Consider the following 15,822-nt stretch of genomic DNA (forward strand, 5'->3'; position numbering starts at 1 on the left):
TTGGATAGAACGGACCACTTCCAATAAGGGCGAGCAAGGTGCCACCTCTAAATCCTATTCTACCTTCCAATGCCCTCTAAGGTATTTTTATAATTTTTCTATAGATGTCATATTTCGAAAACTTCTGAAAAAGCAGTCCTTCTATAAAAGATCTTCGAGGTGATATTTTATTTTCCAACAAGAAACCTTACGATCTCTGAAGATCGTCTATAAATCACCTGAAAAAACATCTGTAAGATTATCTTCTTAAATTACATTTATCTATAGAATATCTCTGGAAGGCATTCTATCTTAACGAGACCTCGAAAAGGTTTTATGCCTTAAAAAAATTGAAACACTCTCCTATCTGTAAGGCTATTTTCTCTACTGAAGACCGCCAAAAAATACCTTCCATCTAAAAAATATCTCTCCTATCTGCTAGAAACTCTCCAAACTCTTCGTTTTCTAAAATTAAATTTTCCATCACCGTTTCTGTGAGTATTTGCAAAAGAGAACTTCAATCCATGTTATTCTTCTCTTCTTTCAATATTTGAACCGGACTCAGAGGCTTATAAGGAGTACATATACATATACGCATATGAATGTATGTATGTTTGTCCATATTCACAGAATAACAAACAACGGACCGCGCTAATGAAACCTTCCAAAAGGAGTAAAACAAAAACAAACAAACAACAACAACAAATATTCAAAGAAAAATAAATAAATGAAGCTATGGAGGTACAAGTATTTCTTAGATACAAACAGCCAAGCCAAAGTGTAGGTCCAACAAAAACACGAAACAAAAATAAACCGCCAAGTGTATCGAACAAGCTTAGGAACTAAGCAGACACGGTGGCTCAAAGTGGAAAGCCTATTATTATTTTTATTTATATTTACCGAAACTGATTTTGGACACATCGGTGAAAATAACCTGATCTGTGACCTCTATATATTACCTTTGAATTACAAAGTTTTTTTTTTTTTTTTGGTATTCGATTTTTTATGAATAACTTGATATTTTGGAACTTCTTCCTCCTTTAGCAAGATTCAAAGAGTGAAACTTAGAAGGCCTGGTTAACAGAAATATTTCAAATTAATACTTCATTCTGAAAAAAGAAAAAAATAACTCGTTTCCGCCAAAAACTTAGGAGCAATCAATTGCAGGAAATCATCTGCAAGATCTCAGGATTCACAAGTCCTTCCAATTCCATCGAATAGGAAAAAAATAATAATAATTTTTTTTTTAAAAATCTACGCTTTTTTGGACTTTGAAAAAATAATTTAAAAAATCCATCATTTCATGGACCTTAAAAAATAGTTTTTTAAAAAATCCACGTTTTTGTTGGACTTTAAAAAAATAATATAAAAAATCCACCCCTTTATGGAATTAAAAAAAAAATTAAAAAATCCACGATTCTGTTGGACCTTAACAAAATTATTTAAGAAAATCCAACCTTTTTTTGGACCTTAAAAACATTTTTTTAAAAAAAACCAGGTTTCTGTTGGACCTTAACAAAATAATTTAAAAAAAAATCAACCTTTTTTGGACCTTAAAAAACATTTTTTAAAAAATCCACGTTTCAGCTGGATCTTCAAAAAATATTTTTTTAAAAAATCCACGATTCTGTGGACCTTAAAAAATATTTTTTAAAAACCCATTTTGTGTTGTATGTTAAAAAATATTTTTAAAAAATCCGCGTTTCTGTTAGTCCTTAAAAAATTATTTTTAAAAAATCCACGTTTCTGTTGGTCCTTAAAAAAATATTTTTTTAAAAAATCCACTTTTCTGTGGACCTTAAAAATTATTTTTTAAAAAATCCACGTTTCTGTTGGAGTTTGAAAAAATATTTTTTAAAAAATCCACGTTTCTGTTGGAGTTTGAAAAAATATTTTTTAAAAAATCCACGTTTCTGTTGGAGTTTGAAAAAATATTTTTTTAAAAAATCCACGTTTCTGTTGGAGTTTGAAAAAATATTTTTTAAAAAATCCACGTTTCTGTTGGAGTTTGAAAAAATATTTTTTAAAAAATTCACGTTTCTGTTGGAGTTTGAAAAAATATTTTTTAAAAAATCCACGTTTCTGTTGGAGTTTGAAAAAATATTTCTTTAAAAAATCCACGTTTCTGTTGGAGTTTGAAAAAATATTTTTTAAAAAATCCACGTTTCTGTTGGAGTTTGAAAAAATATTTTTTAAAAAATCCATGTTTCTGTTGGAGTTTGAAAAAATATTTTTTAAAAAATCCACGTTTCTGTTGGAGTTTGAAAAAATATTTTTTTAAAAAATCCACGTTTCTGTTGGAGTTTGAAAAAATATTTTTTAAAAAATCCACGTTTCTGTTGGAGTTTGAAAAAATATTTTTTAAAAAATCCACGTTTCTGTTGGAGTTTGAAAAAATATTTTTTAAAAAATCCACGTTTCTGTTGGAGTTTGAAAAAATATTTTTTAAAAAATCCACGTTTCTGTTGGAGTTTGAAAAAATATTTTTTAAAAAATCCACGTTTCTGTTGGAGTTTGAAAAAATATTTTTTAAAAAATCCACGTTTCTGTTGGAGTTTGAAAAAATATTTTTTAAAAAATCCACGTTTCTGTTGGAGTTTGAAAAAATATTTTTTAAAAAATCCACGTTTCGGTTACAACTAAAAAAAATATTTGTTAAAAAAATCCACGTTTCTGCTACAACTAAAAAAAATATTTTTTAAAAAATCCACGTTTCTGTTGAACCATGAAAAAATATTTTTTAAAAAATCCACGTTTCTGTTGAACCATGAAAAAATATTTTTTAAAAAATCAACGTTTCAGTTGGACTATGAAAAAATATTTTTTAAAAAAAATCCACGCTTCTGTTAGACCATGAAAAAATATTTTTTTAAAAAATCCACGTTTCTGTTGAACCTTAAAAAGATAATTTAAATAAAATCCATGTTTCTGTTGGACCTTGAAAAAATATTTTTTTAAAAAAATCCAAGGATCTTTTGGACCTCACTTTGTTAGAGCTTTAAAAAAATAATTTTGAAAAAATCTTCGCTTCGCTTGGGACTTGAAAAAATAATTGTTAAAAAATCCATGCTTCTGCTAGACCTTGAAAAACTAATTTTTAGAAAATCAATGTTTCTGTTGGACTATGAAAAAAAAATTTTAAAAAAATCCACGTTCCTGTTTGACCTTGGAAAAATAATATTTAACAATTCAACAACAATATATTTGAAAATGTGCTGGTTTTGTACACAATTGAGGGTCTTCAATACGTTTGTTTTATATATATTTAAATTTACATTCCTTTGGGCCACTGTAAAAAATCCTAAAACCCATTGAAATAAACCAATGAAAAAAGTCAAAGCCAAGAAAAAATAGTCAAACCAAACTGACACACAACCACCGACCATCATCATTTGGTACCGTAATGATGATCATTATTTATTTAAGCCGTTCACGGTGTACAGAGATGCGCATGCGCAACGAAACAGTCATTGTTGTTGTTGCAGCTGATTTTTTTTTTTTTTTGTTTCTTCTGAGGGCAATGTGATTGTTGTTTGTGGCTTTCGTTCCAATGGCGGCTATTGTGGCCCTGATGTTGGGGCGTTTGTTATTTTTGCTGGCTGAGACGGCTGCTGCTGCTGATGCGATGCCCCAGCTTCCGAAGATGACGATGCTCACTCACAATTTTTGTGTGGAACATCATTAATATGGACGTGTTGTTGGGACTCCTTTTCATGTGTTGTTGCCTTTGGTTCGATTTCGTTCGTTCATAAAAAGTGGCGAATGTACAACATCTTTTTAGTGCCTCGTCTTCATCTTCTCCTCCTTCTTCATCTTTTGACTTTTTGATGAATAATGAGCAGACATTTTTAGTTGGATACTTGGCCGTACAACTGACTGGCAGATGAATTTAGACATTGACTTGGTCTATGGCCAAAGTAACAGCAGAAGGCCCAACTGATGATGATGATGGCGGCCAAGTCGATCACTAACTGTGAGACCCAGAGAGTAGCCCTTTTTCCCTCATTTTGCTGCTGTCAATTGTTGCTATTGTACTTCGGCGTTTTTTGTTGTGTTTTGTAATTCTGTCCCCTCATACGGTAATGTAGCGTTTTTTGTTCATTTCAATATCTCCTCTAATGATGTAAAGCATTAATGGTACCCCTCTCTCAACGTTTCCCTTTACATCTCTCCTTCAGTAGAGAGAAAAAAAGAAGTCAACAATAAATAAAATACGCATAGACCACAATTGTTTAGCCCAGGGGGAAACTACAAGTATCTCCTCCCTGGCAGTTGTGTGGCGATGGCTTGGGAAACAAATATCTCTGGCCTTAATCCCATATACCGTGATGTCGATCTTTGATTGTTGTTGTTGCTGGTTTTTTCCTCTTGGCCATTATATTTGTTGTTTTTGTCATTCTTATTATGGCTTTCTGTTTTTTTTTTTTTTTGCTTTGAAGAAGAAAGGCATAAAAAACAACATTGCCCCCCCTGATGATGGCCCTCTGGGTGTGGACTTTAAGTGGTAATGATGTGACAAAATTACCTGAGAAATTTTTGTTTCAAAAGGAATTGATCACAATTGATGTTAACAGTTGTGGGCAAATGTGGAGCACATAATAGAAAGTTAAACAGAGAAATGTGGGAATGATTTTGGAAACGTATGAGAGTGACTTAAGGCTATTTTTTGACAAGAATTTACGACTTTTAACTTCTTATAATCTATTCGTTTGTAATACTCCCTGAAAAAATAATTTTTAAAAAATCCACGTTTCTGTTGGGCCATGAAAAAATAATTTTTAAAAAATCCACGTTTCTGTTGGGCCATGAAAAAATAATTTTTAAAAAATCCACGTTTCTGTTGGGCCATGAAAAAGTAATTTTTAAAAAATCCACGTTCCTGTTGAACCTTGGAAAATTTTTTTTTTTAAATCCACGTTTTTTTTGGGCCATGAAAAAATAATTTTTAAAAGTCCAAGTTTCTGTTGGGCCATGAAAACGAAAATTAAAAATCCACGTTTCTGTTGGGCCATGAAAAAACAAATTTTAAAAAATCTACGTTTCTGTTGGGCCATGAAAAAATAATTTAAAAAAAAATCCACGTTTCTGTTGGGCCATGAAAAAATAATTTTTTAAAAATCTACGTTTCTGTTGGGCCATGAAAAAATAATTTTTAAAAAATCCACGTTTCTGTTGGGCCATGAAAAAATAATTTTTAAAAAATCCACGTTTCTGTTGGGCCATGAAAAAATAATTTTTAAAAAATCCACGTTTCTGTTGGGCCATGAAAAAATAATTTTTAAAAAATCCACGTTTCTGTTGGGCCATGAAAAAATAATTTTTAAAAATTCCACGTTTCTGTTGGGCCATGAAAAAGTAATTTTTAAAAAATCCTCGTTTCTGTTGGGCCATGAAAAAGTAATTTTTAAAAAATCCTCGTTTCTGTTGGGCCATGAAAAAATAATTTTTAAAAAATCCACGTTACTGTTGGGCCATGAAAAAATAATTTTTAAAAAATCCACGTTTCTGTTGGGCCATGAAAAAGTAATTTTTAAAAAATCCACGTTTCTGTTGGGCCATGAAAAAATAATTTTTAAAAAATCCACGTTTCTGTTGGGCCATGAAAAAGTAATTTTTTAAAAATCCACTTTTCTGTTGGGCCATGAAAAATGCATTTTTAAAAAATCCACATCTCTGTTGGGCCATGAAAAATGAATTTTTAAAAAATCCACATTTCTGTTGGGACATGAAAAATTATTTTTTAAAAAATCCACGTTTCTGTTGCGCCATGAAAAAATAATTTTTAAAAAATCCACGTTTCTGTTGGGCCATGAAAAAATAATTTTTAAAAATATCCACGTTTCTGTTGGGCCATAAAAAAATAATTTTTAAAAAATCCACGTTTCTGTTGGACCATGAAAACATAATTTCTAAAAAACCCACATTCCTGTTGGTCGTTTGAAAAATATTCTTTAAAAAATTCACGTTTCTGTTCGACATTGAAAAAATATTTTTTACATTAGCCTTTAAAAAAATATTCTTTAAAAAATCGGCATTTGATGGTTGGGTCTTTAAATAAAATATGTTCCTCCGTTCTGTAAATTCTCCAATTTCTTAAATTTTTATCATTTTTGTACGTGCCTCTTTTGTTACCATAGCCTCTCAGATCCAAGTAAACAAACAAAAAACAGAATTTACTGCTTCCAAATTTCAACTACCAATATTTAACCATAGAACAATAAAAATAAACTTTTTCCTTTGAATTCCATTTGTCTGGGCAACGGCAAGCAAACATTTATTTAAGCCAACCCCTACCCCTACACCTCCTCCACCATCACCACCTCCTAGTCGGCTGTTCATATCGCTTATGTTTATGGCACTTTTTATCTACTTTTTACCTTTATTACCTTCTATTTCCACAATAGTCCCAATATTTACCAACATTCTGCTGATAACTGTATCGCCGCGTACTACCAATAATAATAATATTACTATTATTTTGTTCTGTTCTCTTGGAAGAGCCGAAGAACAGCCAGCTACACAGCACACGTCGGAGGAGTCAGGTTGGTTGGGTTGCTGCCGTTGCCTAGAACCACTACTGTTTACCAACGAACAGAACAGCAGTTCTGGAAAACAGGGGGCCACCAACAATGCCAGCTCAGCATTTAGCTTCATCATCATCACCATCCACATCATCATCAGCAGCACTGTTGCCATCAACACCACCAGGTCTTGTTGACACATTACTTGCCCATACGTGTAGCTGTGTGAGTTTTTCTCCTCCAATGTATTGTTTGGAGCTAGAACTATTGTTTGTTTGTCGTTATCAGACATTGAGTCGCTTGGGCCATAAACTAGTAACAAAATGGTACCTTATCTCATCGTTCGAGTTACACACAGCACAGCTCGATATCATTGCAAAGAATAATTTCTGTTTTCATGATCGCACATACAGCACGAAAAAGAACAACAATAACAAACAATCCGTTTAATTATTGCACAGAACCACAAAGCAAATGTTTCTTATTCTCTTCTTCTTCGAAAGTACCTTTTGGCCTTTTCCGGTCTTCTATGAGAAGGCCTCTACTGGTCTTCTATGAGAAGGCCTCTACTGGTCTTCTATGAGAAGGCCTCTACTGATCTTCAATGAGAAGGCCTCTACTGATCTTCAATGAGAAGGCCTCTACTGGTCTTCAATGAGAAGGCTTCTACTGGTCTTCTATGAGAAGGCCTCTACTGGTCTTCTATGAGAAGGCCTCTACTGGTCTACTACGAGAAGACCTCTACTGGTCTACTACGAGAAGACCTCTACTGGCCTTCTATGAAAAGACCTCTATTGGTCTTCTATGAAAAGACCTCTATTGGTCTTCTATGAGAAGAACTCTTTTGGTCTTCTATAAAAGAACTCTATTGGTCTTCTATGCGAAGACCTCTATTGGAATTCTAAAAGAAGGCCTATTGGTCTCCTATAAGAAGACTTATTGGTCTCCTATAAGAAGACCTATTGGTCTCCCATAAGAAGACCTATTGGTCTACTAAAAGAAGACCTATTGGTCTCCTATAGGAAGACCTATTGGTCTACTAAAAGAAGACCTATTGGTCTCTATAAGAAGACCTATTGGTCTCCTTATAGAGACCAATTGGTCTCCTATAGGAAGACTATAAGAAGACCTATTGGTCTCCTATAAGAAGACCTATTGGTCTCCTATGAGAAGACCTATTGGTCTCCTATAAGAAGACCTATTGGTCTCCTATAAGAAGACCTATTGGTCTCCTATAAGAAGACCTATTGGTCTCCTATAAGAAGACCTATTGGTCTCCTATAAGAAGACCTATTGGTCTCCTATAAGAAGACCTATTGGTCTCCTATAAGAAGACCTATTGGTCTTCTTTGAGAAGACCTTCGGATATTCTATGAAAAGAAGATCTCCTGGTGCTCTATGAGAAGAAGACCTTCTGGTCTTCTATGGGAAGAAGACCTTCTGGTCTTCTATGGGAAGAAGACCTTCTGGTCTTCTATGGGAAGAAGACCTTCTGGTCTTCTATGGGAAGAAGACCTTCTGGTCTTCTATGGGAAGAAGACCTTCTGGTCTTCTATGGGAAGAAGACCTTCTGGTCTTCTATGGGAAGAAGACCTTCTGGTCTTCTATGGGAAGAAGACCTTCTGGTCTTCTATGGGAAGAAGACCTTCTGGTCTTCTATGGGAAGAAGACCTTCTGGTTTTCCGTTAGAAGAAGACCTTCTGGTCTTCCGTGAGAAGAAGACCTTCTGGTCTTCCGTGAGAAGAAGACCTTCAGCTTTTCTATGAGAAGAAGACCTTCAGCTTTTCTATGAGAAGAAGACCTTCAGCTCTTCTATGAGAAGAAGACCTTCAGCTCTTCCGTGAGAAGAAGACCTTCTGGTCTTCCGTGAGAAGAAGACCTTCTGGTCTTCCGTGAGAAGAAGACCTTCTGGTCTTCCGTGAGAAGAAGACCTTCTGGTCTTCCGTGAGAAGAAGACCTTCTGGTCTTCTGTGAGAAGAAGACCTTCTGGTCTTCTATGAGAAGAAGACCTTCTGGTCTTCTATGAGAAGAAGACCTTCTGGTCTTCTATGAGAAGAAGACCTTCTGGTCTTCTATGAGAAGAAGACCTTCTGGTCTTCTATGAGAAGAAGACCTTCTGGTCTTCTATGAGAAGAAGACCTTCTGGTCTTCTATGAGAAGAAGACCTTCTGGTCTTCTATGAGAAGAAGACCTTCTGGTCTTCTATGAGAAGAAGACCTTCTGGTCTTCTATGAGAAGAAGACCTTCTGGTCTTCTATGAGAAGAAGACCTTCTGGTCTTCTATGAGAAGAAGACCTTCTGGTCTTCTATGAGAAGAAGACCTTCTGGTCTTCTATGAGAAGAAGACCTTCTGGTCTTCTATGAGAAGAAGACCTTCTGGTCTTCTATGAGAAGAAGACCTTCTGGTCTTCTATGAGAAGAAGACCTTCTGGTCTTCTATGAGAAGAAGACCTTCTGGTCTTCTATGAGAAGAAGACCTTCTGGTCTTCTATGAGAAGAAGACCTTCTGGTCTTCTATGAGAAGAAGACCTTCTGGTCTTCTATGAGAAGAAGACCTTCTGGTCTTCTATGAGAAGAAGACCTTCTGGTCTTCTATGAGAAGAAGACCTTCTGGTCTTCTATGAGAAGAAGACCTTCTGGTCTTCTATGAGAAGAAGACCTTCTGGTCTTCTATGAGAAGAAGACCTTCTGGTCTTCTATGAGAAGAAGACCTTCTGGTCTTCTATGAGAAGACCTTCTGCTCTTCTATGAGAAGACCTTCTGCTCTTCTATGAGGAGACCTTCTGCTCTTCTATGAGAAGACCTTCTGCTCTTCTATAAGAAGACCGTCTAATCTTCTATGGAAACACCTTTCGGCCTATGTTCTTCCCTGATAAGGCCTTCTGGTCTTCTCCGAAAAGACCTTCTTGTCTTCTATGAGAAGACCTTCTCGTCTTCTTCTGATTTTTTTTTCTTGAAGTTTGGTCTTTGCCAATTACAGATTTTATAGGCCGGTGGCATTTATGATCTCGACTGTTTGGAAATTATGCTTTATAAGATTCCTTATTAGCAGCATAACTAAATAGAAACCTTATTCCTCTCAAAGTTACTTAAATAAATATTGGATCATATTTCCTAAGATAATTTTGGAAATTTGCTCAACAGTCTAGACTAAATCTTGTCCCCACCCCCAAAACTTAAAACCCACAATGTCAACCTGCCTTTTTTGCTCTAGAAAACTACATAGCTGAACTATTTCTGAGATAAAAAAACTATGAATATTCGCAATAACTTTGTTATTATGAAATAATGACAACAACAAGAACAACAAAGACATTAACAACATTATTTATCTACCAACAACACATGACACCAATACCAACAACCTCATAAAGACCCGGTGACATTTAGGCCATATGACTGGCAAAGTTAGATAAAATGAAATACTCACTTTATTCTATTTTTACCATGGGGATATTAAATCCCAAATATATCATGTTCGCAGTTTATCTTAATACCCCTGGCAAGCTAGTCATTTGCTTCTGTTCTTTCTGTTTGGAGGAGAAAATTGCTAACAAAATATTTTTTATTGCTTCTATTTACAGATCCACAGGCTAGAGACGGCGGCAGCAGTTTCAGAGTTGGATAATCAGCCAACCACCCACCCACCAAGGTTGTCAGCAATGTGACACAAAATTATGTCAAGAATAGAAGACAAATTTCCTCTCAACAATTCGACAATATACTCAAAATACTATCAAGCAATTACTGAATCACGGAACTCCCCGGATCTCTAAAGAAAATAACCTCAAATAAAACAACAAAGAAGTTCCTGTGCCCACATAACAACATGTCCAACACGAATCCCTCCAATTCGGCCTTTGTGCCGGTTCTGCCCTCACATCGTAACCCCTTGAGGGCCCCTGGATCCCTCTATGGCAGCATGATGGATGGCGATCCCAGTAAAGATCCCAAACGTGGATCAAATTTTGAAATTATGGCCATGATGGCCGATAAACGTAAGGAGTTAGCTTTAAGAGAGGCTGCTGTGGCGGCGGCCATGCTGATGCCACGCCCAGGGCAGGGGCCACCACCGGGGGTACCGGGCTCTGTGATGTATCCTCCACCATATCTGGCTGGTCCAGGACCATCTCCAACGGGAGCGGGTAGTTTTACATTTCCCTCGGGCGCGGCTGCCCTTTTTCCACCCGGTCTACCACCCTCCATGCATGCGGGACTGGATCGACGTCTGCTAAGGGCCCCTGGTAGGGCTTCACGGCCCAAAAAACAATTCATTTGTAAATTTTGTAATCGTCAATTTACCAAGTCCTATAATCTGCTGATACACGAACGCACCCACACCGATGAGCGACCCTATTCGTGTGATATTTGCGGCAAGGCTTTCCGGAGACAGGATCACTTGAGGGATCATAGGTGAGTTTCCTAATTTCCCTTAAAATTATTTTTTTATTAAATATTACCTCCCTCTCCCCCTCCCCTTTCAGATACATACACTCCAAGGAGAAACCCTTCAAATGCACCGAATGCGGCAAGGGCTTCTGCCAGTCCCGTACCCTGGCCGTACACAAGATACTGCACATGGAAGAATCACCACACAAGTGCCCCGTGTGTAGCCGCAGCTTTAATCAACGTTCCAATCTGAAGACCCATTTGCTAACCCACACCGACCACAAGCCCTATGAATGTAATTCCTGTGGCAAAGTGTTCCGGCGCAACTGTGATTTGCGTCGCCATACCCTGACCCATGCTGTGGGTGATGTGCCGGGAGAATATGTCGATGTCGTGGAAGAAGAAGATGACAATGGCCGTAATTTAAGTGGAGACGAAGAAGATTCTCTGCTGGAGGTGGACTCACCACGTAACTCCCCCATCCAACGCCATGGTTCTCCAACTCATGATTTGGATCAGGAACACGATGACGAAGATGAACTGGAGGGTGATCAACGTATCTCCATGGCGGAACGTCTGTCCCTGAAGCGTAAGGCCCAATTTGATCGTGAGGCCTTGGAGGATGATTCCGAAGATGAATTGGGCGAGGAGAATGAAGATGAAGACGAGGAAATCGCTGAAAAGGATCCCAAGGCCAATGTCAAACAGGAAATCATGGAAAAGGCCCAACGTAAGCCGGAAGACACTGTCGATGGCCACACTCAATATCAGGGTGTTACCCACTGCCATCATGAGGGTGGCACCCAATACACCATGCGACCCAGTCATGAGCTGCAACGTAATGGCGAAGAACCGGGTGGTCTCAGTAATCCCCATGGCCTTAATCCACCACCTGATTATCTAATGGCCAGCACTTCGGCAGGTATTTCCAGTTATATGGCCGGCCCAGGGCTGCCAGGACATGAGGGTAATGACCCATATATGCCATTACTGCATGTGCGACGAGATCTCCATAGCACTAAGCCAAACATGATGGCTGGACCCACCGATTTGAAAGTGCAAATACAACCCAATGGCATACCACCGGGAGTTCTGATGGACAATAACGGCAAAAATCAAGGACCGCCACCAACACAGCAACAGCCACCACAAACCCAAGTCCCACCGTCGTCAGCCCAACCACCCAGCGCCCCTCTACATTCGCCCCACGAGGCAGTGCCATCATTTTTGGGTTCCATACCCATACGCAAACGGGCCCTGGGTATGGAGTTTGAACACATGCATGCCCATGCCGCCTTAGGGCAAAGACCACCACCGCCCCCACCATTTGCCACGGCGGGTAATATGTATGCTCTCAACATGTCACGACCCCATTTGCATGCCCTGCAAAGTGCAGCTTTAAAACTAACCACCAACAATATACCGCCCACCCATTTGGGACCACCACCGCCCGGTTTGACGGCAAACAAACCCGGTCCCTATTTGCCCACCAATTATCACATACAACAAGTTGTCTCCGGGCCCGAAAAAGCCATGGGACCCAGTTTAGCAGAACCCTATATGCAACATGTCAATCGTAGCCACCTGTCCATGGAGAATAATTCTCCCACGCCAAGCAGTAATAATTCCTCCTCTTCAGCAGTAGCATCAACATCCTCGGTGTCCGTGAATACTTCCTCGTCCTCGATATCCTCCCCAGCGGCAGCAGCAGCAGCCACCGCATCACCATCCACGTCGTCGGCACACCGAAGTCACCACCACCAGTCAACATCGGCGGGTCCCTCAAACCAATCAGCCCCACCGCCGCCGCCACCACCAGCTCCTGTGGTGAAACGTTCAACTGGTTTCAGCATTGAAGACATAATGAGACGATAAACAACAAAACATCACTACTTATATTTTATGATTTATTTTGAAATATTTTTTTAGAATAAGCGGAAGTAGAAATCAATGGAGAAGTTATAGTTAAGAAAAGTTAGGTTAGGTTTGCTGGTAAGGAATAAAAATAAGGTTTAGATTTTAACAGTTGAACTCCTATAAACAGCAGAGTCGAGGCAATTACATTGAGGGAAAATCATTGGGAAATTAAAACAACATTGAAATCAGAAACTTAAAATTATTTCAAAATAGGCTTCGGAACTCAAAAAATATTTATCATAGGATCAGAAATTATTTCAGGGGACCAAGATATTCAAATACTATCTGTTTATCCATTCTTTGCTAGATATATTTCGATGTGATGATCGGTACAGTTACATTATTCTGGAATGAATTAGTTCAAAGGACATATTCTGTGAGAGGATCAACTGGAACTATGGTCAGCTTTCTGTTCCCTTTATTCATCAAGTTCCTTTGGTTCACCTAGTTTTTTGGCCTCATTCCATCCTGCTTGGCCATAAATATTTCTCTTTGCGACATAAACTTTTCTTAGTGCTCAACGGGCAACCCGGGTTTCAATTCGAACCTCCCGACATTAGTAGCTAAAATCGCCATATACTGCCGGAAATTACAGTCAATTATTTCACAGACCTTAGCAAAGGCAATTACCATTGTGAATCGTTATCTAAATCTAGATGGCACCTCACACGAACGTCTAGATGTGATTTAATTATAGATAGGAGAAATTCATTCCCATCTTTAACAAAATGGACCATTATTTCCAATAGGTATATAGTGTGTCCTTGGAGTTCCGAATTTAATACTTTTCAGGAATTGAAGTCTTTATAAAATCCTATTCCACCCCTTTTAATCATCCATACAGGAAAAAATTATATTGCGGACGATAGCAAAGACACTCCTAATAAGTGTTTTTTAATTCAAGAATAGATGGCGCCCAACGTTACTAGTATAAAAAACATTTCTCAACAAGTCTTTGATTTGGTTCCGTTCTATAATTTTCGCATTTATGTTCCATAACGATACATTTTTATATCAAGATTCCGGTTATCTATGAACCATAGCGGAGGCACTTACCACTGTAAATCCTCAGTTGTGATTTTTCTTAATTATTTCCTAGGAAGATTTCCGTCTCATCTCTAAAGATATTTTCCTTTTGATTTGAGTTTCGTTATTAATTCTTCAGGAGCTTAAGCGTGTATGAACCATATTTTTCCTATTTATTATAATCCGTGCGGCGGAAAATTGCAACACAGGTAACAACAAAGACACTCACTTCCTTAAGTCTTGATTAATTCTATAATAGATGGCGCCCAACGTTGCTTGTACCAAAATTGACACAAAACTATTAATTTTAACTTTTCGTTTCGATATGATTTGCATAATGATACATTTTAGTTTCAAGACTCCTGCTATCTATAGATCATAATAAAAACACTGTAAATCCTCACTGAAATATAGATGGCAACTCAGTTACCTTTACAAAAATTTACCTTTATTTCCTTTTAGATATTTTCCTTTTGATTTGAGTTTCGATATTAATTGTTGTCAAGATTTGAAATCTATATCAAGCTCTGTTTCCCACTTCAAAATCGTCCGTGCAGCAAAAAATTGCAACGCAGATGACAGCAAAGACACTCACTTCTTTTAAGTCTGGATTAGTTCGACAGTAGATGGCGCCCAACGTTGCTACTACAAAAATGAGAATATTCGTTAAAAAATCTTTCAATTTACTTTTGTCTACTTGCTCTCTATTCTAAGTATAGTTCCAATTTTTACTTCAGGACCCTTCCTATTAAAAAAACTTTAGCAAAGTCGCATACCACTAGCCTCCCTTGAACTCGTCCCTAGATGGCATCGTACATATTTCCTAGGAAAATTTGCATCAATAACTAAATTTAGCTTTTCCTACTTTTAGATAATTCCCTTGTCTTGATTTCCTATATTAATTCTCCTCCAAAGCTGGAACATATAGGTTTAAACCTTCAGGAATCCCTATTTCCTGTCATTATTATCGTCCATACGAAAGGAAATTGAAAGCAGGGCCACTCATCTTTTGTACCTCTTGTTACTGTTACTCAGAATGTTCCTCTTTTGGCTTTTTTGTTCTGGTTCTAGAAGGATCTATGAAATAGACATGGAGTACTGGTTAATTAAGAATTTCCATGAAAGCTAATTCCGCTGTAAATCCTTCAGCACAAAAAAAAAATTGACATCTATATGTGAAATTTGCTTTATTTGCAATTGAGAAAGTAGCCAAGGCATTCTTCTATAAAACGGATTGGGTTTTTTGCGTTCGAAGTGTTTTTTATTTTGGAGAAGGATCGATGTTCCTATCCCGAACTTGATTGTTGGGGACATATTTCTTATAATTGCCGTCGGGCCAAATTCCCCTATATGTGACTTGGGACAAAGTGTAAAGTGTCTATAGATGGCACTCCACATGGCTGCTTTCAAAAATGTCCATATGCCCCTATAAGTCCATGATTTGACAATTTTGAAGTATTTTTTTTTTTCAAAACTATTTTGTCCATACCAAAAATAGTCTTCCATTTTTATCCTCAATGCAAAAACCAGCAGAATTTGGATACTACGCAACGCCACCTTCATGCGAATGCAGCAACGCAAACGTTAGCAAAGACCTTCACCAACCCCATAATATTCGTCCATCTCAATAGATGGCAACCCATTCGGGTAATATTCCTAAAAAGGAGCTGATTATCACTACAGCCTAACTTTTTAAGGTCAGAAATCTTTTTCAACAAAAATATTTTGAGGATAAATTGTGATACCCTATAAAATAAAAAAAAAATACCATCAGAGCATGTATAATATAAAAATCCACCATCATGTTGTCGCACAAGCATTAGCAAAGATCTACAGTTCAATCGATGTCCCTGAAAAAGTTGAGCACCATATTTCACTTAAAATGTGACCTAACTTCAACTGTAGAAAACCTATAAAATTCTTAATCAATACGTCCGTGGAAAATTTTGAGAAACCTCAAAACCAGCAGAATATGGGTAAAACGAAACGC

At 37.2% G+C, this 15,822-nt stretch overlaps 1 protein-coding gene across 1 annotated transcript in view; it reads left to right on the top strand.

Annotated features, from left to right (window-relative positions):
- The window catches only part of LOC101894673 (protein bowel), a 37,888-nt gene extending 23,976 nt beyond the window's left edge, over positions 1-13,912 (top strand). The window contains exons 2-3 of the mRNA XM_005189613.4: positions 10,085-10,913; positions 10,985-13,912. Coding sequence (XP_005189670.2) covers positions 10,330-10,913; positions 10,985-12,764 — 2,364 coding nt within the window. The 5' untranslated portion in view covers positions 10,085-10,329 and the 3' untranslated portion in view covers positions 12,765-13,912. The remainder of the gene's footprint in view (positions 1-10,084; positions 10,914-10,984) is intronic.
- Positions 13,913-15,822: the final 1,910 nt, after the last annotated feature.

This window comes from Musca domestica, unplaced genomic scaffold, assembly GCF_030504385.1.
Source record: "Musca domestica strain aabys unplaced genomic scaffold, Musca_domestica.polishedcontigs.V.1.1 19, whole genome shotgun sequence".
NCBI lineage: Eukaryota > Metazoa > Arthropoda > Insecta > Diptera > Muscidae > Musca > Musca domestica.